This window comes from Alligator mississippiensis, chromosome 3, assembly GCF_030867095.1.
Source record: "Alligator mississippiensis isolate rAllMis1 chromosome 3, rAllMis1, whole genome shotgun sequence".
Taxonomy (NCBI): domain Eukaryota; kingdom Metazoa; phylum Chordata; order Crocodylia; family Alligatoridae; genus Alligator; species Alligator mississippiensis.
In genome coordinates this window covers 140,078,957-140,102,589 of record NC_081826.1, presented here as the reverse complement: position 1 = coordinate 140,102,589, position 23,633 = coordinate 140,078,957, and the positions used below count along the sequence as shown (strand labels likewise).

Below are 23,633 nucleotides of genomic sequence, written 5' to 3'. Positions count from 1 at the left end.
TGGGAATATCATGGGTGCCCACATGAATGAGCAGCATGAGGTAGTAGTCAGAGGGCCAGATGAGTCTTGGTAATCCCTCTGGTATGATCTGGGTTCCAGGCAAGCAGCAGACCTCCCAAGATAACAGGTCAGGCTGACAGATAGATGCCTCCATCCCAACACAGAAGGGAGTCTCCAACTTGTATCAGTGCTGTGCCTGGGGGCACTGGCATAAAGTAACCTACTCAAATTTGGGGAAAGAGAAAATTTTCCAAAAACATAATACAGTCAGTGATTTAAAGAGAAATACTGATGAAAATATCATTCAGTGACTTTAGCCTATTTATTTTAATTAAGATGAGTGCACAATAATTTTCAAACATTATAAAAAAGGCACTGTTAGTTTCCTGAGGTGCCATGTGAATGTTTTCATAGGCTTGAGTCCATGCTGCTTTTTTGCCTTCCTACCACTCTTTTAATCAGATGATAGAGTGCTACTGCAGGGATGAATATGGAAGGAAGGGCTGCCAACAGCGCACAAATGGCCACCACCCAGCCTGGGTAGAGCTTCTCCTCCTTTGCAGGGAAATCTTTCTGTGAAGTTAGAAACAATAAGTGAGATATGTCATCCTATAGCTTTACATTACAGACTCTTTACATCTTCTCTGTCTAATGCTAGACCTATGAGTTCCAATGACACCAACTACACCCACTCATCGAAACTAGTACCCAACAAGTTTTCACATATAAACTTTATTGCAAACAAATATTAAAAACACAAGGTACTATAAAATTGAAATGAGCCATAAAAATGTTTCATGCATAATGTAGAACATTTTTATGGCTGGTTTATACAACTGAAATTGAACATGTGGCCAGGGCCAACAATTAACTGACTGTCAGCCTGGTCTGAGTCTGGGTGGGATGGGGGAAGCCAAAGGGATTCTCCCACCAGGGATTTTAAACCTTGTTTCCAGCAGCTCTGACCAGGCTTCTGGGTATGGGGGATTAGAGGAGCCCAGGGGCTTCTTTGCTTGGAGACTTTGACCCCTAGTGCTCAGCAACTGGGCCAGAGTTGTCAGGTGACCCCCCTGAGAGCCTCTTATTCCTATACCCAGCAGCCTAGTTACAGCCTGCAAATGGAGGTTTTAAACTCTCTGGCAGGGGTAACCATTGGGATCCCCCTGCCTCGAGTCTCTGATCCTCTGTGCCCAGCAACCTGGCCAGAGCTTTTAGGAACAGGGTTTTGACAATCAGCTGACTGTCTATCCTGACAGCCCCGGGTGAACCAGGCCCAGGACTGTTCAAGATTGGGGTTGACAATCAGTTGATTGTCACCCCCAGTCCACAGAGAGCCCAAGGTCTCAAACCAGACTGACAATCAGCTGATGGCCCAGTGGGCAGGGCTGTGGCACCTGGCTCTGACTTTGCTCCCCCTGGGCATTCCCGGCATTGGCAAGTCATAATGGCACAATTAGGATCTGATCCCCAACCCCCAAATCATGTCTTCTTGCCATGCGTGGCAGGAGGTATGTTTGTTGGGATTAGGGTTTAGATCCCATTGCAACATTAAATGAAAGTGTACCAGGGGCCTGTGAAATGCTTCCCCTTCTTACCCCTCATGGCAAATAGCTCCTCAAATGAGAGCAGAGGCAGGGCCAAGCATGCAGCCCCCACATTGCCCCAAGAATTTGCAGGCTAGATGAGAGAAGCTGGGTGAGGGGGCAGGATTCTCTATTATCTGTCATGCTCTCTGTGCAGTAAGGAATTCAGGGATGTGTAATCCTTCTAGGTAATGCAGCTCTTTACTATTCCTTTCAAAGGGCCTGTCTACAACAGAGAGCTAAGTTGTTCATATGTGAACAGATTCTCTTAGACACACTGAGGACCAAATGATTCCAGGCATTCACACTAGCCACCAATTTAGCAAAAAGAAAATGACAAGTAGGTTTGCTAAAACGACAGTTTTTGGCAAATATCCCAGTCATCCAAAAATGTAGCTCATCTCTAGGTCTGTCTTCGATTGGATACATGGGTATGACTATATTACTGATATCTTAAAAATTGCTTTGTCCCTCTTGTGTGATCTTCAGCAACTGATTTAAACCCTAGTTTCATAGTTGTTAGGGGCTGGAAGGGACCTTACAGGTCATCGCGTCTGGCCCCCTTCCACTTGGGCAGGAAAGACTGCTGGGATCAGATGACCCCAGCAAGCTGGGTATCAACACATTTTTTGAAGATCGCCAGGGTGGATGACTGTACCACCTCTGAGGGGAACCTGTTCCAAACCCTCGGCCCTCGACTTGTAAAGAAGTTTTTCCTTATGTCTAGCCTGAAGCGATCCTCAATCAGCTTGTTCCCATTATTTCTGGTCCTCCCCTGGGGGGCCTTGGTGAACAGACATTCCCCAAGGCCCTGATGTATGTCCTGGATATATTTATAGACTGCTACCAAGTCCCCTCTGAGTCTTCTGTTCTCCAGGCTGAACAGTTCCAAGTCTTTCAGCCTCTCCTCATATTACCTGGTCTCTAGGCCTCTAATCATGTGCATGGCCCTCCTTTGGAGTCTCTTAAGCTTCTTAACATCCTTCCTGAAGTGTGGCACCCAGAACTGGATGCAAAACTCCAGCTGTGGTCTCACCAAGGACGAGTAGAGAGGGAGGATGACATCCTTAGCCTTGCTCGAGATGCCTTGGTAGATGCATGCCATTGTTTGATTAGCTCTGCCTGCTACAGCATCACATTACTGGCTCACATTCATTTTGTTGTCTATCATGACACCCAGGTCTCATTCCAATGTGGTGCTAGCAAGCGTAGCACTGCCAAGCCAGTAAGTGTGTTGTAGATTATTTCTCCCCAGATGGAGCACTTTATATTTCTCTGTATTAAACAACATCTGGTTGAGATCCACCCACCTTGCAAGCCTGTCCAGGTCAGCCTGTATTACCAGCCTGCCTTTGAGCATGACCATACTGCCCCATAGTTTGGTGTCATCAGGGAACTTTGTTAGTTTATTTTAAATACCTGAATCCAAATCATTGATGAACATGTTGAAAAGCACTGGTCTGAGTACTGAACCCTAAGGGATACCATGGATCACCCTTCACCATGATGACTCAGTTCCATCAATCAATACTCTCTGGGCCCTACCATGGAGCCAGTTACCTAGCTAGCAGAATGCAAAGTAGCTGAGGCCACATTTTCCCAATTTTTTCATGAGGACTTCATGGGAGATCAGGTCAAAGGTCTTTTTGAAGTCCAGGTATATGACATCAACCTCATTTCCCTCATCCAGGTGGCGTGTAACCTGATCATAGAAGGAAATGAGGTTGGTCTGGCATGACCTGCCTGTAATTAAGCCATGTTGGCTATCCTTCAGAATACTGCCTTCTCCTAGCCTGTCTGTAATGGATTCTTTGAAAATTGTCTTGAGGATTTTACCAGGGATTGAGGTCAAACTGATTGGCCTGTAATTTCCCAGCTCCTCCTTTCTCCCTTTCTTAAAGATAGGTGCCATGTTGGCCTTCTTCCAGTTTTCCGGGACCTCTCCTGAGTTCCACAAGTCTTCAAATAACTTTGCCATCGGTTGCACAATGACATTGGCCAGTTCTTTTAGCACCCTTGGGTGTAGTTCATGTGGTCCTGCTGACTTGTAGATATTTAGCTTTTGTAGGTGCTCCCCTACAAGATCAACTATGGGGGGTGGTTACCCCCACCATGATCTTCCTGTGTCCTGTCAAGCAGGCTAATACCTTTTGACTGGTGGAATACTGACGTGAAGTATTCATTCAGGAGTTCGGTTTTGTCCTGAGTATCAGTTATCAACCATCCCATTTCATTCATCACTGGCCCTATGCTTCCCTTATTTTTTCCCCAACTTCCTACACATCTAAAGAAAGACTTTTTGTTGTCCTTGATTCCAGTTGCCAATCTGTATTTGGTTTGTGTTTTTGCTGCCCTGATCTGCTCCCTACAGATGTGGGCTGTTGCCGAATACTCCTCTTTGGTAGTTATTCCTGACTTCCATCCTTTGTAGGCTTCTCATTTTAATTTCAGGAGGTCTATGACTTCCCTGTTGAGCCAAGAGGGTGTCCCAGCCCTTTTGCTGCCTTTCTTATGAAAGGGAATAGATTTCTTTTTGAGCTTTTAGGATCATTTCCTTGAGGAACAACCACTCTTCTTGTACGACCTTCCTCATCAGACCATGGTCCCACAAGGCCTCACCAACCAATCCCCTAAGCTTGTGGAAGTCAACTTTCCTAAAATCAAGGATTTCTACCTTACTGGCCAATTTCCCTAACTTACGCTGGATGGAGAAAGTGATCGTGGTCACTGTCACCCAGTTTCCCTTCGATCCTCAGGTTGCTCACTAGATCGTCCCCTTTGGCCAGAACCAAGTCTAGGAGTGCCTTGCTCCTGGTCGGTCCGTAGACTGAAACATGGTAATTAGCACAGTCCAGCAAACTTGATCAATTGAGTCTGCTCCAACATGCTGTAATTACAGTGTCCCAAAGCAGCCTTTCCTGGCATGCCTACCGACACTCATGGTTCACAAGATAAACGCAGAGATTTTAAATAAGAATCCATAGTATTAAAAACATTTTGAGTTATTGTGGTTTTTCTGAGTTATTTGCAACAGAAGAATTGCTCTGTTATTTTTCTGTAGTCAAAAAATGAGAGAAGAGCTGGCATTTTTTGAGGAGTACCTCAAGCTAAATGAGAGGGGCCTCAAGTCAAACAAGGGGTGCCTTGAGTCTAAAAAGATGAGAACCACTGCTTTAGATGTGCAGGAAACTGGAAACATTTCAAGGAAGGTACCACAGAGACCCTGGATGTAAAGCTTCCTTGAGGTCTAAAAAAAAATTGCTACCAGAACATGTTTGCTTTTGTAACAGCATGTATCAGGACCACAGGCTCCATTTGAGCAATTGCCAAAGTCCTCTGGGAGTGGTTTATTGTACACAAATTGTACCTTTTATACTATTACAGTTAAGTATTATAAATTTAGTTCTACTGGTATATGGCACCTTTATACTGGAATAGCTGCATCCATACTAGGATATGTGCCAATTTAACTATTTTGGTAAAGTAAACCCAGATCCCTATCCCAAATTATTAAAGTTGCTACAAAATCCTGGATTAGATTAGATTAGATTAGATTAGATTAGATTAGATTAGATTAGACCTGACCTGACCTGACCTGACCTGACCTCCCAGCAGTTACAGCTCCACAAATCCAGTGAAGGCCAATCAATTGGTCAGGTAGAAATGAGAAGATAAGCTGAAGATCAGCTTTCAGTAGCATTTTTGCCTGCTGATCTATTTTTAATGGTGATGCTATGTGAAAGGGGAGAGACCTTGCTTAATTCCTGGGGTGCGCCTTCACTGCAGTGGGCTCAGAGGATCAGCACTTGGATTAATTTGACCTACGTGGATAAGCCACACCCAAGTTATAATGTCATGACTAGTGCTTCACTCACTTGGTTGTGTCACTAGAGCTCATGAAGGAATATCCCATAGTTTTTTTCTGCTCAAGTAAACTGAGCCAACCAGTGTTTCTTATCCAGTGCATTGTGGGAGAACTTGTTTGTCCTTTTGGGCACACGGAGAAATTGTGGGAAGGCACTGCAGGATTATCAGCACTTGAATGATTCAGTTTGTGTCCTCACTGCAAAGCTGGTGGGTTATCAGATCAAGAATAAGCAATCCTGGGTTTAACGGGCCACTAAACTTGGCTGAAAGGCTTGTGTGACGGACAGTAGGATGGAGGGTTGAGAGAAACACCTGCCTAAGAAACTGGGTAACTGCAGTGAAGGCATACCCCTATGTCTCAGGATGAGATCACAAAAGAAACATCCAATTTAGCTTACAATTGAGCAGATTTGGAATATAACTACTGAAAGACAACACACACAGAAATCTGCCCTGACACCTTTACAGGCACATTTTTGGAGACAATATTCTCAAATACTTAGGGATTTTGTACTAGGTTTTGGGGGCTTGGGGGCTTTTTTTTTGTAATAGTAATGTTATTTGTATTTAGCAGTCTCTAAGGTAACTAGGTTACAATATGACAGAAAGGCTGCAGTTATTAGTAGATATGTAAGGCATAATGATTTGCTTTGTAAACAGAAAGAAGAACAATTGAAAAATCGTAGGTTGAGAATGCTGCCCCAAGAATGATTTGTGGACAAAGAACATTCCTTGCAGGGATAGAATTAAGGAACTCAATCTATTTTGAAGGGGAAGAGGTGACTTGATCACAGTCTATAAGTACCTATGTGGAACAGAAATTTGAGTCTAACAAAGATATAACAAGATCTGATAGATCAAAGAAGACATAGACTCAAAATAAGGCACATTTTTAACAGTGAAAATAAATAAATCACCATAATGACTTATGAAAGGTTGTGGTGAAATTTCTACTACTGACCATTTTTTAAATCAAGATGAGATATTTTTCTAAACATTTATCTGCTTTAGTTCAAACAGGAATAGATTCAGGGAAGTTCTGTGACACGTGTTGTACAGGAGGTCAGACTAGATGACCAAATGGTTTCTTTTGGCCTTATAACCTGTGACTCTAAGGAATATTTAGACACTCAAATCTCACTGAAATTAAATGAGAGATGGGTATTTAAACTCTTTTCAATTCCTTTGAAAATTCCAACTTCTCATTGTAGCAATCTCTTACTAGCACATGTCAAGACACCTCCTTTTGGAATGTCTCAGAGAAATTGTATTCCGAATGAACCTGCGGATTACTAGCCCAGTCCTGAGAAATCCAATGTGTGTATAAAACCTCGTGGGAAAAAGTGCTCTGTCCAAAACTATTAATGGAGAAGATATGGCAGCACTTGCAACTCATACCTTTGACCATAATGAGACAATTTTTCCACACTATAAGATATTTTTGGAAACCAAAAGCATGCAATTCTGGTAGGACTTTAGAGCTTCAGGCTCCTTTATATTGGAGAGAGCTGGGTGCATACAATTTTGGAAACTTAGGAAGAGAAGGAGACTCTAACACTGATTCTTTGTAAATAAATAGATTGAAAATATTAGAGAACATACATATTCTGGGTTCCAGGCACTGTAGGTTGGTTGTTTCTGTACTTGAATGCTAACAAAGGCCAGAAAAACAGTTAGCATGAGTAGAGGGCTGATGATCTTCCACATCACCTGCCAGTACAAGTTTGGTTGTCGTCCTGTCATCCACTTAATATTATCACTGAACCTGTGAGACAAAAAAAGTTTACAGTTGTTTTCATATCCACAAGGCTCCTATTTCTCTCCTTCTCATTTTTATTGATTTTTAAAACTACATTTTTCAAACCTCTAAATTTGTCTGCTGCATGTTAAGAACTCATAGGATAATAGAAAATTAGGGTTGGAAGTGACCTCAAGTGGTCATCTAGTCCAACCCCCTGCCCAAAGCAGGACCATTCCCAGCTAGATCATCTCAGCCAAGGCCCTGTCTAGCCTGGTCATAAAAGCCTCTAGGGATGGAGAGTCCATAGCCTCTCTGGGTAACCTGTTCCAATGTTTTACTAATATCTAACCTAAACTTCCCTTGCTGCAACTTGGGACTGTTGCTCCATGTTGTTAATCTGCCAGCACTGAGAACAGTCTAGCTCCATCCTTTTTCAAACCCCCCTTCAGGTACTTGAAGGCTGCTGTTAAATCCCCTCTCAGTCTCCTCTAGACTAAATAAGCCCAGTTCCCTCAGTCTTTCCTCATGTCATGTGCCCCAGCCCCCAAACCATTTTCATTGCCCTCTGCTGGACTCTCTCCAACTTGTCCACATCCTTTCTGTAGTGGGGGGGTGGGTCCAAAACTACACACAGTACTCCAGACGTAACCTCACCAGTGCAGAATAGAGGGGAATAATCATTTCCCTTGATCTGCTGGCAACATTCCTACCAATGCAGCCCAGTATGCCATTAGCCTTCTTGGCAACAAGGGCACACACTGCTGGTTCATGTTCAGCTTATTTTCCACTGTAACCCCCAGGTTCTTTTCTGCAGAGCTTCTGCCCAGCCAGTCAGTCCCCAGGCTGTAGCAGTGCATGGAATTATTCAGTCCTAAGTGCAGGACTTTGCACTTGTCCTTATTAAGCCTCATGAGATTTCTTTTGTTCCAATCCTCCAATTTGTTGAGGTCTCTCTGCAAGTGTCCACTCATATTCATACCTTCTTCTACAAATTTATCTTAAATTTACTTAAATAACAATAGCCTTAGGTTAGATCTAAGGATACAGCTGATGTATACCAGCTGCATATTTGATCACCCAGTACAAGTGACCAATGCCATTGAGTAAAACTATAAAACAAAACAAATGTTAAAAAGGGTGGAAATTACAAGCTAAGGTTGTAATTAAGAGCCATGAACAGCAGAGAAGGGTACATTTGCCTGAGTAGGGATCCCAGACAGTGTGATTTTTTCCTTTCCTCTTTCTGAGAGGTTTGAGATGCACATTAGTATCAGGCTACCATTCAGTAGCATCTCGTGTAGATGCTTTGAATTAATTGCACGTGTAGATGCACCCAGTCTGAGCATTTGGATGCTGCCCTGGGGAGAGTAGCTGGTGATGACTGTAAAGTTTTTAACAAGCAGAATTATACACTATGACCTTAAATACCCAATATACAATAGCATGAAGGCACTCCCTAGCCACATGGCAATAAGGATTTCCTCAACTAAGAGACCATTTGGCCTTGGCTTTTCATACTGTATCTAAATGTAGGCCCCCCTCGTCTTCCCCCCAATAAATCTTAAGCATCCTTAATGAATATTGTATATGCCCATTGACAAATGGAATAGATAGGAAACTATAAAAATTACTCACTTTCATAATCATGGTGATAAGTACTTCAAGGATCAATATAATACATCCATGTTTTTCTCCATGTGATATTCAGAAAGATACAGGAATTTAAAAAAATCCAAACTTTTTTCAAACATACCTTTTAATCCCATAGACATATGCCACAGCAGTTACTTCAAAGAAAGCAATGATGAGTAGAGGCAAGGAACCTGCATAACTGTCAAAAACATGGAGCCAATAACTCCCAGATCTCAGAGTAAAGCACAGAGCCAATGCAAAGGAAATCAGGCATATCACTCCTGAAGAAAAATAGATACTTTCATTACCAAAGTACTGAATTGAAATGATGCGACTAATATTTTTGCTCTTTTACTACTTTGATTTACCTGTCTACATGCTTCAGTTTTTCCTTTTGCCAAAGGAAAGCCCCTCCTCACTAATTGCATGCCTGAGGTGGGTTGCCTTATATTATAATAGCTCACATTTCTTTTGAGTTCAGTTTCAGAATAACACCCTTATTGTATCACGGATAATTTGTAATGTGTCAGTTTCTGAGCACATAAGGTGCTCAGAAAGACTAGGTGCAACAGAAGACTAGAAGGGAGACATGATAGGCAATACTCATTCCATGAGCATTTCAAAGGTAGAAAGGGCATTATGAAAACCAAAAGACATTCCTTTAAATTATCACAGGCTTCATATTATTTTATAGCAGGATTTTTCCTGTCCTTGAGGGCCATTTCCATTTGCCAATACCATCTTTAAGCTCCAGTCAGAAAAGCCAAACTGAATCAATGCTCAGTTTCAGGGAACAAATCTTCCAGTAATTGGATGGGGAATTGGCTCTGAGGTCAGACCCAGAGAGTGGTAATAGATGGAAGTAAATCGTTGTGGTGCATCGTGACCAGTGGGGTCCCCCAAGGCTCCGTCCTTGGGCCTATACTCTTTAACATCTTTATTAATGATGTAGACATCGGGGTCAGAAGCGGACTGGCTAAGTTCGCCAATGACACCAAACTTTGGGGTAAAGCGTCCACAACTGAGGATAGGCTGATGATTCAGGCCGACTTCAGCAGGCTCAGAAAATGGGTGGATGATAACCTGATGACATCCAACACCGAAAAATGCAAGGTACTCCACCTTGGGGGAAAAAAAAAATTGCAGCACGCTTATAGGCTCAGTAGTGCTACACTTGCTAGCATCATGGCTGAAAGGGACCTGGGGGTCATGATTGACCACAAGATGAATATGAGCCACCAATGCAATGTCACAGCTGGTAAAGCGAGCAAAACTCTGGTTTGCATCCATAGACGCTTCTCAAGCAAATTCCAGGATGTCATCCTCCCACTGTACTTGGCCTCGGTGAGGCCACAGCTGGAGTACTGCATCCAATTCTGGGCTCCCCAATTTAAAAAGGATGTGGAGAAGCTTGAGAGAGTCCAGAGGAGAGCCACGCACATGATCAGAAGGCAGGAAAACAGGCCCTGTGATGAGAGGTTGAGAGCCATGGGACTCTTCAGCCTGGAAAACCGCAGGCTCGGGGGGACCTGGTCGCTGCCGATAAGTATATAAGGAGTGTACATCAGGATCTGGGGGAATGCCTGTTCATCAGAGCGCCCCAAGGGATGACAAGATTGAATGGTCACAAACTCCTCCAAGATCATTTCAGGCTGGACATAAGGAAAAACTTCTTTACTGTCTGAGCCCCCAAGGCCTGGAATAGACTCCCTCCAGAGGTGGTACAAGCACCTACTTTGGACTCTTAAGAAGCATTTGGACATTTATGTTGCTGGGATCCTTTGACCCTAGCTGGCTTCCTGCCTTTGGGGCAGGGGGCTGGACTCAATGATCTTCCGAGATCCCTTCCAGCCCTAACGTCTATGAAATCTATTAAATCTATGATTCTCATTAGAAAGATTAAGTTGGTTGTAACATTTCCTACAAAATGAAATTCATACCAAGACTAGCAGCATTTTTTCAAGACTCAGTTGTGCTCACAAGTTAAGAAAAAGAGCTTGAAGGATTTGGATAAGATTGCAGTCAGGCAACGCCTGGTATAACCATGCTATCTAATTGGTACAAAGACACTTAAGAAAGCAAATTAAGCAGTTCCAATACCCTTACATGCTAAGCCAATTTATTGTTTGCATTGTGAACAAATATTTTAGATAACTAATTCCCCCCAAAATATGTATTAAATAGGTAAGTGTTAATGAGTTTCTGGGAGAAAAGCAAAGAAAACAAAAACAGTTGTCTTACCAGATATAGCTTCTTTGGGCACAGATTTAGGTAGAAGATTAAGCTCCATCAGAGGAGTAAAGACTCCTTCAATATTTCCAAACATAGAAGAAAGACCCAGGCTGAACAACATTACAAAAAACAGGATAGCCCAGACCTGTGACCCAGGCATCAGAATAATTGCTTCAGTGAAAACAATAAAGGCCAAGCCAGTTCCAGATGCACTCTGTGGAATTGACGAATAGATAATAGGGCATCTTAGCACTTAGATCTATTTTACAAACATATTGCAATATCATATACGTGCACATAAGGTACATTCAAATTCTGAACCATGAGGTCAAAATTTGGGATTGGATTTTTTTTTAAGATACATTCTAGTTCAAGCACAGCTATGGAACTGAAAGCAGGAACTGATTAGGGGAAGTCCTATGCCAGGTAATGTGCAGGAGGTTGGCCTAGATTATTACAGTCATCTCATCTGGACATAAAATCTATGAATTGAGGAGATGAGTACATAAATTCAGCTCCCTAAATAAATCCCTTGCTTTGCAGATGCTTTACATAATGAGTAGCTCTTCTGAACCTTATGTGGAATACAGCTTTCATGTCACTCATCTCTATTGCAACCCTTCACTGGCTCCCTCTTCTCTAGTGCAGTGGTTTTCAACCCGTGGTCTGCAGATCTTCAGAGGTCCACAGACTATGCCTAAGGGGTCTGTGAAAGATGACTATGATCAATGAAAAGTATGTGAATACCAGAGATCCTGGTTTTCCTCGATAAAAAAATCCCAAATTCTTTGATTAAAACCCCCAAATCCGTGATTAAAATGCAAGGGTAGGTAACAGATGAACACAATGTTTTACTGCTATATTTACAGTTTTAAAGCACTTTGGAAGCCTACCAGTGCCTCAATCACTATAATAAAATAAATTCTAAATGCAGGTACCCTTTGCTTTATGCAGTACATGCGTTCCTGAAAAACTGCGCATAACTCAAATTCTCATAAAGGAAACCCACTTTACAAGAGAACAAATAGGGATATGTTCCAAGACCTCGACTGCATCAGCAGCAGGTAACTCTGCTGGGCCAAGGAGGCGCTGGGCACGGTGGGGGTGGGGGTGGGGCTGGGCCGGGCTGCACTCAGGGAAGGCAGCAGCGGGTCGGGGAGGGGAACTATGGGGAGACTGCAACCACTCCAAAATTTTTCATAGCTCCACCAGCAACTCCCCTCCCAGCACCACTGCCGCCTGCCCCCAGTGCAACACCACCTAGCCCCCCTGCCAAGAAGAGCCTGGCCCCAGGGTCTGGGTTGAGTGGGGCCTCAATCTGGCCCCCCACTGGTGGTGAGGGAGGGTGTGGGGTTGGGGCAGAGGCAGATGCTGCACAGCTGGGGAGGGGCATGGGATAGGGGGTGCAGCTCCTGCTGTAACAGGCTGCTGCTGTGGTCAGGGGCTGGGGGCAGCACCGGGCTCTTCCTGGCAGGGTGGGGGTTGGGCTGCATTGCACTTGGGGCAGGCGGCATGCTGGAAGGGGGACTGGGAGGGCTATAGTGAATTTTGGGGTGGCTGCAGCCCCCCCCCCATACCTCCCCTCCCAGTGCCACTGCCGCCTGCCCTGAGCATAGCGTGGCCCATCCCCCTGCCAGGAAGAGCCCAGTGCAGCCCCTGGCCCCAGCTCACAGCAGCAGCCTGTGGCAGCAGGAGCTGTGCCCTACATCCCATGCCCCGCCTGCCTCTGCCCCAGCCCCAACCCCAGCCCCACTCCCTTCCCCTCCCAGTACCTGGGGAGTCAGATGTCAGGCAGGTTATAATGTGTCATAAATCCAATGTCTATATTTGGTCTATGATTTTTAGTATCCAGGAGGTTGATGAAGTGGACCTGCCAACACATATCCACCACCCCCACAATTACTACACCCCACAACAGAGACATCAGCATCCCCGGATCTTACAGCTGCACCTCTAGAAATGTAATATATCTCATCCAGTGCACCAAATGCCCTGTTGGAAAATACATAGGAGAGACCAAACAACATCTGCGCACCAGAATGAACGCACACCGGAAATCTATCGATCAAAGACAGGAATACCCAATTACCTGTGGGGGCACATTTCTCACAAGAAAACCACTCTTTCTCCAATCTCTCAGTCCTGATCCTCAAAGGAAACTTACAAAACACTTCCCAGGGATGAGCCTATGAACTCCACTTCATCAACCTCCTGGACACTAAAAATCATGGACTAAACATAGACATTGGATTTATGACACATTATAACCTGCCTGTCGTCTGACTCCCTGGGTACTTCACTATTCATCACCCTTCTCTCCCCCGCACCCAGCCTGTCTCTCATCCATTGACTCCTCAATCTACATCTTCACTGACTACCTGTCTTGTATGCACCAGCCCAGCCGCTGGCTTCTTTACTTCTCATTCCATCGAGGAAGAGCACACACCAACTGCTGAAACTTCCTTAGCCTGACGACGGGTTTTTGAACCCGAAAAACCTTGCTTTATAATTGTTTTCCAACTATTTAAGTTGGTCTAATAAAAGATATCAGATTCACCCAAAGAACCTTGTCTGCAAGACTTAAATATAGTCTGGATGTGAAGACCTAGAGAGATAGATACCTGGAGTCAAAGAAGAGACCCAAGTGATGTATCTAAGTGGCAGTGGGATGGTGTTCACCATGAAAGAGACAGAGAGTTGCATGAGGGCTTTTGGGGGTGGGAGGATGGATTTGAAAGCCCTGTTTTGAGCTTGTAGAGATGGTTAGACAACCATGAAGGCATGCCAGAAAAACAGGCTGCAATTTTAGATTGGACAGGTCTGAAGTAGAAAAGTAGATCTGTGGGCTATACACATGGTGATGGGAGCTGAATTTGTCTTGTTAAATGAGGTTACTCAAACAGGACGTGCAAAGGGAGAAGAGAAGGAGTTCTAGGATCAATGCCGATGGGCAGGCAGGTCCAGGAAGAGCAGGAGGATGTACTGGTTCTGAGCTCTAGTCTGAGATAGAGACCTTGGCAAGAACAGTTTTGACTGAGTGCGTGGGACTGAAGCCAGACAGAAGAGAATCTGTAGTGGACCTGGCAGAAAGGGACTCCAGGAACCAAGTGGAAGCAGTGCATCAAATGACCTTAGTGGTGAAAGTAATAACAGAGAGGGGGCAAAACTGAATAGACAGATGGGGTTAAGGGATGTTGTGATTTGAGACAGGACAGAGGAGAGTAGGATCATGCTGTGAGGGGGGAGAGCCACAACAGAGAAAGAGGACAAGAGGAGGAATAAGGAAAGAATTGAATGTTAGTACAAGGCCAATCGGGAGATGGGATGGGAAAGGATTTTTGTCAATTCCCTCTCAAGTCATTTCATAGCAGTACTGGTGTTGGAAATTTAGAAACAAACCAAAATGTGATTGGTTTGGTAAGCATCCAGAGTATTCTTAATATATGATTTCCAAGTGCAGTAATACATTATGCTTTCTAAATCTTTCTTTCAAAAGTATCTCAAGTCCTTAACAGTTCTGTGTCAGGGCCATTCTGTAGGAAGCAAGTAGGGTACCTGATCAAGAAATTCTTGAAGGTTGCACGTTTTTAATTTGAGACTAGCAATTTTGTCTGGATATTCTGAGTTCAGGGATTCAAACCAGGTTGAATAGTTGTCTTTCAGGATGCTTTGCTCCGGAAGATCAAATGCATTGATGATACTAATAATGTTCCTGTTGGAGAAGTCAACTCATTTAAGCATTTTGTATTGAGTTTACAGGAATTGTTTTTATATATTTAGTTTATAGCTACATTACACTGAGATTACAGACTCGTTTGTCATGGATCATTATCAACTGCAGATTGATTTGGCAACATTCAGAACTATAGATATTTATGGTGCAGCATACATTCTTTCGAATATTCATAAGGAATTGTATTCCATTTTATGTAATATAGGTTATAAAAGAAATGCAAATTGTTTAGTGAGAATATTGATATAAAAATTGCTAGCAGAGAAATATTGGGCTTAACTATATAATACTGTCTGCTGACTCCTTCATGCAGATGCCACATGCACAGCTAGTCTAGGTAAAACACATGCTCATATAGTTGCTATCTCATTTTTTCTCCTCACCTGCTGTGTCTTGTCACTAACCTGCACAGTAAGCCCTTTTGGGCAGAAAAAGTAACTACTTGTTTGCCCATCACTTAGTACAGTTTAGCACTGAACTCTGAAAGGAGCTTCCAGGTGTAACTAATTTAAAAAAATGATGACGATGATGATGAATTATTTTAGTATTTGTTTATTTGTTTTGCGTCTAATAATTATGGATTGATCAGTACTGTTTTATTGTCTTTATGCCATAAACATTTTTATATTCAGCTTCCTCTCTCTATGTATATGTGTGTGTGTGTGTGTGTGTGTGTGTGTGTGCACGTGCACGCATATACACATACAAATATTATGTTTCTACTGAAGAGGAACAGCTCATATATATCTATATCTGTATCATTTGTTCCCATTCAGTAGAAATTTTAATCTTTGTATTTTATGTTTCTGCAATACCCATATTGTCAATCTAAACATTTAGGCAGCAGCACAGCATCTGAAAAACAAAGCGTCTTACCTGTCCAGGCAGTCCCAGTAACTAGTAGTTGCTTTAAACCCCAAAACAGAAAAAATTGGTATGGAAGCATACAGTGATGTTATGCTGTTTACAACAGCTACTGTCACTGCATCCTTTTCACAGTCATTTCTAGAAAGAGAATAAAATGAACTATATTTACAAAGCAAGGCAGCGGTTATTCCACTCATATATGTTAGCAATACAGTTTGTTTTTAATCATTATCCTACAGTTTAATCCATAAATCTCACAGGTGTAACAAGGCAGCCAGGCACCCAGGGGAACAGGATGCATGGAGCAAGTGGTGGTTTTCAGATACCAGAGGCATGATTGTTTGGCTATAGTGGAATAGAACTGGGCCAAGCGCAGATGTTGAAGTTAAGAAAAGTGGCCAGGATGTAACAGCTGAGAATGGGAGACTGACCTGGGTTGTATATTGATATGCTTCAGCTTTGAAAAAAGAGTCTTGGGACATAAAAGTTTGGAGGAAGACATAGGGGGCCTGCATGCTGATAGGGGACAATATATCCTCCTACAGTTTGGCCTTTTTAGTCTATGAGAGATGAGCACCTCATAAGGCTGGAGTGGCTGACAAGTTTCATAAGTGAGATTTGGGGTGGCTGCAAGAGGGAAGGGAAGCCATGAACATCCACATTCTGCAGAAGGCTATGGGTGCCCTGTTTTGTGATGGGAATAGCTTCAAAAAGGGTGAGAAGCAGTAAATAAATAGGTTACTCTTGTTATAAGGCTGAAGGGCTGCTTGTTACAGAGTGGTGTTAGCAGTAGAATCTAGGAAACCCTGTTACATACACCCACATGAACGAGAAGAAACAGGGGCTGCATTCTTTCCAGTAACAGTCACCAATGTCTACATTCCTACCCCCACAAGACAGCATGATGTGTAGAAAAAAATTAGTAATTGACTTCCATTTGGGATCAAAAGCTGGCTCCACTTGAAACTATAGAAAAACTTTTCCAGAATTCATGACCAAGATTTGTTCCTCACAAATTGAGCTTTACGCTCTGCTTAAGTTGCATATATATTTCTGTTTTAGTAAGGGGCTTTCTTTTTTTGTAAAATTTTCTCAAAAATTTACTTTTTCCTGGAGTGTGGTATGCTTGCTCTCATACAGTACATTTTTGTGAAAGTTTCCCCTACATTGCTGGGGATCTTTTCAGCTACAAGAAGAATGAAAGAAAAAACAGCATTTCTTCCTAAATCATTTGTTACAACTTTATCTGAATGGTGGCTGAGCCTTAACAGAGGCCATGATACATTTGTAAACTAGCTTCCAGGTCATGAATTGCCTTTCATGCTCTTGGTACAGCTCAGTGTTGAGTTAACCACGTCATATTTTCAGTGCACTGTTATATAACACATTAAATAATTAGGAGCATAGAAAAGTCCTCTAGTCTAGCCAGCCCTCTGCTCAAGGCAGAACTATCTCAGTCAGGTGTCTGTGTGTCCAACCTGCTCTTGACAGTTTCTAAGGATGGAGATTCCACAACTTCTCTAGGTAGCCTGTTCCAATGCATGACCACCCTCGGAGTCAGAAAGTTCCTCCTAATCTCCAGCGTAAATTTCTTCTGTTGTGGCTTGAAGCTGTTGCTCCTAGTCCTGTTTTTTGTGGCCACAGAGAAAAGCCCATCTCCATTCTCTCTATAATCGCCCTTTAAGTATTTGAAGGCAGTTATCAAATCCCCCTACAGTCTTCATCAAATTCGAAGAAGCAAAGATGGCTGAGGAAAAGGCCAAGTGTCTTTGAGAAACCATATTCAGTATATTTTTGCAAATGCTCAAGATTTAGATGAGGGGCATATTATCTTTCGAGGTTTAAAATAGGTCATTTTAATTTCCATCATCGAATCCAGTGGCACTCAACCTTCTGGCCCTGCAGGTTGGATGTGTGACTTGGAGTTGATCCGTGGGCCAGATCTAGCATGGGGATTACATCAGGATTGGTCTACAGGCATGGACCCACCTGCTTGCCCAGCACCCTGTGCCAGATCTGGCTGCAACACAGCTCTATTTGCTGGCCTGGCCCTGTGCATTGGGCCATGTTATCTGGCCTTCAGGGCTTCCCATGGGTCCAAAAATTTGACAGCAAGGGAACAGGGCAGCATGGCTTCCCCACTGCCAAATTTCCAGACCTGTAAGGAGCCCCACAGGACAGCTGGCTTGGCTCTGTGGACCAGAGGTTGAGTACCTAATCCACTTGAAATACAGATTTACAGTCTGGACATGTTTGCAAGTATCTTAACCAAATACTAGTTTTGACAGCTTAAAAATCTATATAGTTCCCATGTTTCTGGGCTTTCCTGGTTGCCCTCTCTCCTTTCTGCTACATGTGTCAGGGTGTTTTTAAAAAGCCTTCCTCAGAGGCATTGAGTGTTGGCTGCAGTCAAGGCTGGGGATTTTTCCTGGGGTGTGCTAGTGCTCCTGTTGGGACTTAAAGCCAGAGGTTCTTGGCTAAAGGGTCTTGCCCCTCCATGCAGGGTCAGACTAATCACCATATTTGGGTTCAGGAGGGAATTTTACCCCATGGACAAATTGGTATGGATTGGGGGGGGGGGGGGGGGGTTTGCCTTCCTCTATTCCAGGGGCCATGGCCTTCTATCTGGGATCTCTTGAGTGTATATTAACAACCTTTTACAGAAGCAAGTCATTGGCTGCCATGGTTCTTCTGCTTTAGTTGTGGCCGGTTAGGATGTTATGTCTTATGTTGTGTCAGGGTTGACAGTAGTTTTACTAAGAGGTTAGATTATGGATTTGTATAGCGTGGTTTGGATAGAGATGATCTGGCCTCAGTCAGGGGGGTGGATTAGATGACCTCTGGAAGTCCCTTCCAGCCCTATTTCTCTGATCTCTATGAACTATAATCTCTTATGATTTCTGTAAAAAACTACAACAACCAGGGAAGATAACCTATCAGAGGTATAGGTGTACTTACTTTGGTGGGTTGTAGCTTGAGAATGCTATGAGTCCTCCAAAAGCCAGAGAGAGAGAGAAGAAAATCTGGGTGGCTGCATCAAGCCACACCCGGGGATTTTTTAGAATGTTAAGCTGAAACAGTTGAAACACGCATGCATATTAGACTTGACTTCTAATTTGCTATGGTCTTTTACCCCTTATTCTCCCAGGTCATTCTATGATTCATGAATGAGATCCTACTTCAGTGAACTGAAAAGTGCACGCTGCTGCCACAGTATTTTCACATAAATTGTGTTTAGCTAACTAGGCCAAACTCACTCATGGATTCTGGAATCTGTTGGTTTTTAAAATCTCATTGAAAAAAGTAATTGTAACATACAATTGCATACCTGCTATTTCAGACAGTTTACAGGGACATAATACTACATTTTGCTTAATAATTTTGAATTGATTTATTTATATGCATATCACTAGATCTAAGTGTAGCAACCTTTAAAAAATGGACCCACCTGAACAGAATGGGAAGGGCTGCCTGGCAGAGAGACAGAGTTTCTCCCAGAGGGGACACTGTAGGCTCTGAGGGCAAGTGAAGCTGTTTTGGAAACAGCCCTGTTGGAAGTGGAAGGGGTGATATAACCCCAGGAAAATTTTGAAAGAGAGCCGTTAGCAAAAGCCCAGGAAGGGCCCTGAGCTGGGATTAGCTGAGAGGCTTGGATAAAACGGGAGCAGTTTTTCCTGCGGGGGGAACCAGAAAGAGAGAGGGGGCTGAGGGACAGGCTGGAGACCGGATTCAGAGTCTCAGCACAGTGGTCCCTTGGACAGCCCCTGAGAGAGGCCTGCAGGAGCAGCAGTGGAGAAGCTGCAGCAGCAGGAGCAGGCAGGGACTGCTTGTGTGGAGAATTCAAGCCTGGAAAGACCTGACTGCAGCCGGTGTGGCTGGGTGAGCACAGCAGAGCCGGGGGCGGGGGACGGACGCCAGCGCTAGGGAGCGTTCACAGACCATGTGCAGGGACACAGACAATCCCGCTCCCTGATATACTCTGCCAGGGGCAGCGCACACAGGATCCCTAGTACACTGTGTGCAAGTGAGAGACTGTGTAAATAAGTTCTTGAGGGTTTATTAATTGGTATATCCATGTGCTTATTTAATGATTATTTATGTTGTAAATAATTAAATCTTGTAAATAGTTTGAGAATTGTCTGCGAGGGTGCTTGATTGTAAGGGGAGGCTCTCCGCTCAGGGGCACTGCAGCAGCTTCCCAAGGGGGCTGGGCAGGGCTACTGGCTACCGGGTACCCCAGGATCCCATTATTCAGGTGAGGGCGCATGTAGTGTCGCGCCCAGGCTTACATAAGGAGAGCAGCTATTATAGTATTGTGTTCTTAATGGCACCAGCTGTGTATGCTAACATTTTATATAAGCTTCTTTACATTTTTGGAACAAAGTGTGTTTTCCAATCTCTTAAATCCATGTTTCAGGGTAATGCAAATTAAAAACTGTGACCCTGTCCCAACCCCTGCAACTCCCCTCTTCCTCTACCCAAGACCCCATGTAAGAAGAACACATGAGTGGAAATATCCTAATTGCAGGGGATAGAGAAAAAAGAACAACAAGTTTGGAAAAAAAGGACAACATAAAATTAAAGGAAAAAGGGAAAGGTTGACAGTAATAAATCTAAATTAAAAGTTAAAAAGTGCAGACAATTGATACAGGATGCTAAAGGTACAAAAAAACCTATGATTAATGTAAGGGGGGACAAGTAGGAAGGCATCTTTAAAAAAAGTAATCTGAAACAAAAAGGAATCCTAACAAACATTGGCATAAGTGTACTATTAGTTGAAGACAGTATAATTGTCAATTGTGCAGACAAGGAAGGAGTATTAAATAATTATTTCTGTTCTGCATTTGGAAAAAAAAGTGGATGATATAGTCCTATTGCACAATAACAATGAATCACTTTCTACAGAAGTTCAACATTTTAAAATAAGCAAGACCATGTAACATAGGATTATGTGACCATATATGCTATACAACCTTAATAACAGGCAGCTCAAGGAGCAATGTCTCCACTCACTTTAAAACCAAGTGTGGCAGCACAGTAGGGGGCAGTACTATGCAGGGCCACCCACCTCACTGTGTCAGGCCCAAAACCTCACTTTGGGAGTCTCTCTTGGGGAGCCTACAGCTGGCTGTCCTGCTTCCTGGAGATCCCCTGCAAGCCTGGGGTAACGCTGCCACCACTCAGGCACTGGGCTCTGTTAGGGCTCTGTTCACCCTGGGGCACATGGAACCTGTGAACCTTGGGGGAGTGCTTTGCCCACAGTAATATTTCTGGGTGCTTCTTTCAGCCGGAAGCATCCCAAGATAGTATCAGGTAGAACTGAGGGAAAATAGAAAGACAAACTTTACTGGCCAAGCATGGAGTGGAAGGTCTCTCTCTCTCTCAGTGCCCAGCACTGCAGGTTGTAACCTGACACCTTTATTGATTGGGGTTGAGAGCCGGGTAGAACAGGGAAGTCAGAATACACTGAGCAAACAAAAGCAATGTGAGTCTTTATAGAGATTGGATACGGTGACCCTTTTAGGATGCAACTGGCCTACACATAATTCCTAACTTCTGGCAGGTTTCCAGGTTTCTACTTACAGAAATCACCAGGCAGCTGCCTGAGGTGCTTGCTTGTAGTGTTCAAAATGCTTGATGGAAGGAAGAGAGGGCTTCCCCCTTCCCGTAGGAATTTTATCTGGCCAGTTCACCTGATTGACCAGCCTGAACCAAGAAGAAAGCAAGGAGAAAGAGGGGTCACTTGGGCTGACCCAAGTGAGGGTTGGAGTGAGGGGGCAGGATTTCTTCACACCAAGTATGTGGAGTTTTACAGAATTATGCATGAGGGATGGTTGACAGCAGGAGGTGTTTGGTCAGCTTTGGTTTGGAGGGGATAGGTAGAATTTAGAAAGGAAAACGTTGGATGAATAGCATTCTCACTAGGATGTGTTAAGATTGTGGTCCTTTCACTGGTGTTAGAAGGTTGAACTAGTGGTAAGGATTAGTTCTGGGTGGGATAGTAGGTGGTATATACTGCTGCTTGCCTTAAGTATTCCTTGGCCACATCTACAATTAATGTGGAGCAATAAACTCCACCACATCTTGCATCAGAGCTTATTGCTCCTGGACATGCTATTTGAACATGTACCTGGGACCGCAGCACATTGAGCCAGGTCAGAGCAGCCCTGTCTGCCAGGGGGCCCTGGGAAGGGTTAGCCTGCCAGGACAGTGCTGTTCTGGCTTGGCTCAATGCACTGTGGAGGGACTGGCTGGAGCAGGAGGGTGCTCCAGTGCAGGACTAGCAGGCAGGCAGCCCTGACACGGAAGCACCCTTATGGCCCAGCCAGCTGTATTGGCATCTACACATGCAGTGCTGTGGAGTAAAAAACTCTGCAACAGGATAGTACTTGTATTTACGGAGTTAATTAGTTAATTAATTTCCTGCGATCTAATAGATTCACACATGTAGATGCTGAGATGTTTGCTGTGGAGCTAATTAGGAAACTTTGTAGTACACATCTTGTGTAGATGTGCCCTTCTGTTGTTTGTTAGCTTGCGTTGCATATGAAACAATACAGAAATTACACACCCTGCATTCATACAATAGGTTGGATTACATAACCCTTGAGGTCCCTTCTAACCCAGTGATTCTGTATCATGCACAGAATGAACAATGGGGTCTGCTTTTTTCAATGTATTAGTTAAGCATCCACAAAGCTACTGAGTATGTCCGGTAGACACAAATTGGCTGGATTGTTATGTCCAGGAGTGGATCCAAAGAGGATGCACTAGTGCGACCACACTCCACTTTTAGACTGGACCACCCCAGAGGACCCTCTGGGAAACTTTTTAAAGCTCCCAAGGCAGATGAGAATCCCTCTTCCCTTCCCCCTCAGAGGCATGTCCCCTCTACTCCCCTGCCTGCCACTGCTGCTTTCCCTGTTGTCCCAGGCCAGGGAAACTTCAGAGCTTCTCCTTGCCCACTCCAGCCAGGCTGAATGGGGGCTGTGCTCAGCTGGGATAACAACAGCAGTGGTGGCTATGGGCAGGAATTCCCCCTCCCTGAGCTGGGTCTTCCCCCTCCCTACAGCTGCTCCCAGTGGATCTGTCAGAGTGGGGGAACCCATCACACCCATCACTGCTGATACTGCAATCCCAATTCAGCCCAGCCCCTACATAGCCTGGCTGGAACAGGTAGAAGTGGCTTGGAAGCTGCCCCAGTCCTGGGACAGGGGGAAAGGTGACAGCTGCAGACAGGGGAGGGTGGAAGGAGATGGGAGGCGATGTGGTGCAGAGGGAAAGGAGGGATTCTTACCTGCTTTGGGGACTTCTAAAAAAAGTCCCCTGAGGCTCTGGCATGGTTTGCTTGCACCAGTGTGGGAGGGAAAAAGAGGCTGGCAGTTGGGGTGTAGCCACCCCAGCAGTGCAGGGAGCTGCTCCCATTCCCCCTTTGCCAAATTCTGGATCTGCTTCTGCGTAAATCTTTCCTTATGTAAATACTTTAGTGAACTTATGTCCTAAAGTTATAGCTTGGCAAAAAATCGTGACTAGCAGATACTAACTGCTGAAAGACGAGGAGGATGGCCATCTTGTTTTATCCTGGCACTTGCCTAAGAAGTGGGAGATTTAAGGCAGAAACAGGCATTGCCTGATATTACAAATTTTTATGGTGCCACAAGTGGCAAACAAATAGATGTCCCTACCCTTTTTTGCACCACATCTGTAGCTGCAATAAAAGGTAGTGTTAGACTGCTTAGGATATATCTGCAGTACAAGGTATACCCACACCCTGGCTTATGCCAACAGGAGCTCAGGTCAGGCAAACGTAGATCCAGGTATCTATGTTGCATTACTGCACTTATGCTAAAACTCTAGCTTCCCATTTACACACTTGTACTCCTGGCGTAAGTGTCTGGTGCTAAGATATTTGGGGGCAAGGAATCCCAGGCATCCACAAGGACATGAGGTGGAGGCCTTCTAGGAACTGGCTTGTGGT

The 23,633-nt window shown here is 44.1% G+C and overlaps 1 protein-coding gene across 1 annotated transcript in view; it reads right to left on the bottom strand.

Moving 5' to 3' along the window:
• Positions 1-303: 303 nt before the first annotated feature.
• The window catches only part of LOC106736619 (sodium-dependent neutral amino acid transporter B(0)AT3), a 57,102-nt gene continuing 33,772 nt past the window's right edge, over positions 304-23,633 (bottom strand). Inside the window, exons 6-12 of the mRNA XM_006272902.3 lie at positions 18,614-18,726; positions 15,665-15,793; positions 14,611-14,767; positions 11,065-11,269; positions 8,945-9,104; positions 7,053-7,215; positions 304-573 (exon numbers count right to left, since the gene is read on the bottom strand). Coding sequence (XP_006272964.1) covers positions 409-573; positions 7,053-7,215; positions 8,945-9,104; positions 11,065-11,269; positions 14,611-14,767; positions 15,665-15,793; positions 18,614-18,726 — 1,092 coding nt within the window. The 3' untranslated portion in view covers positions 304-408. The remainder of the gene's footprint in view (positions 574-7,052; positions 7,216-8,944; positions 9,105-11,064; positions 11,270-14,610; positions 14,768-15,664; positions 15,794-18,613; positions 18,727-23,633) is intronic.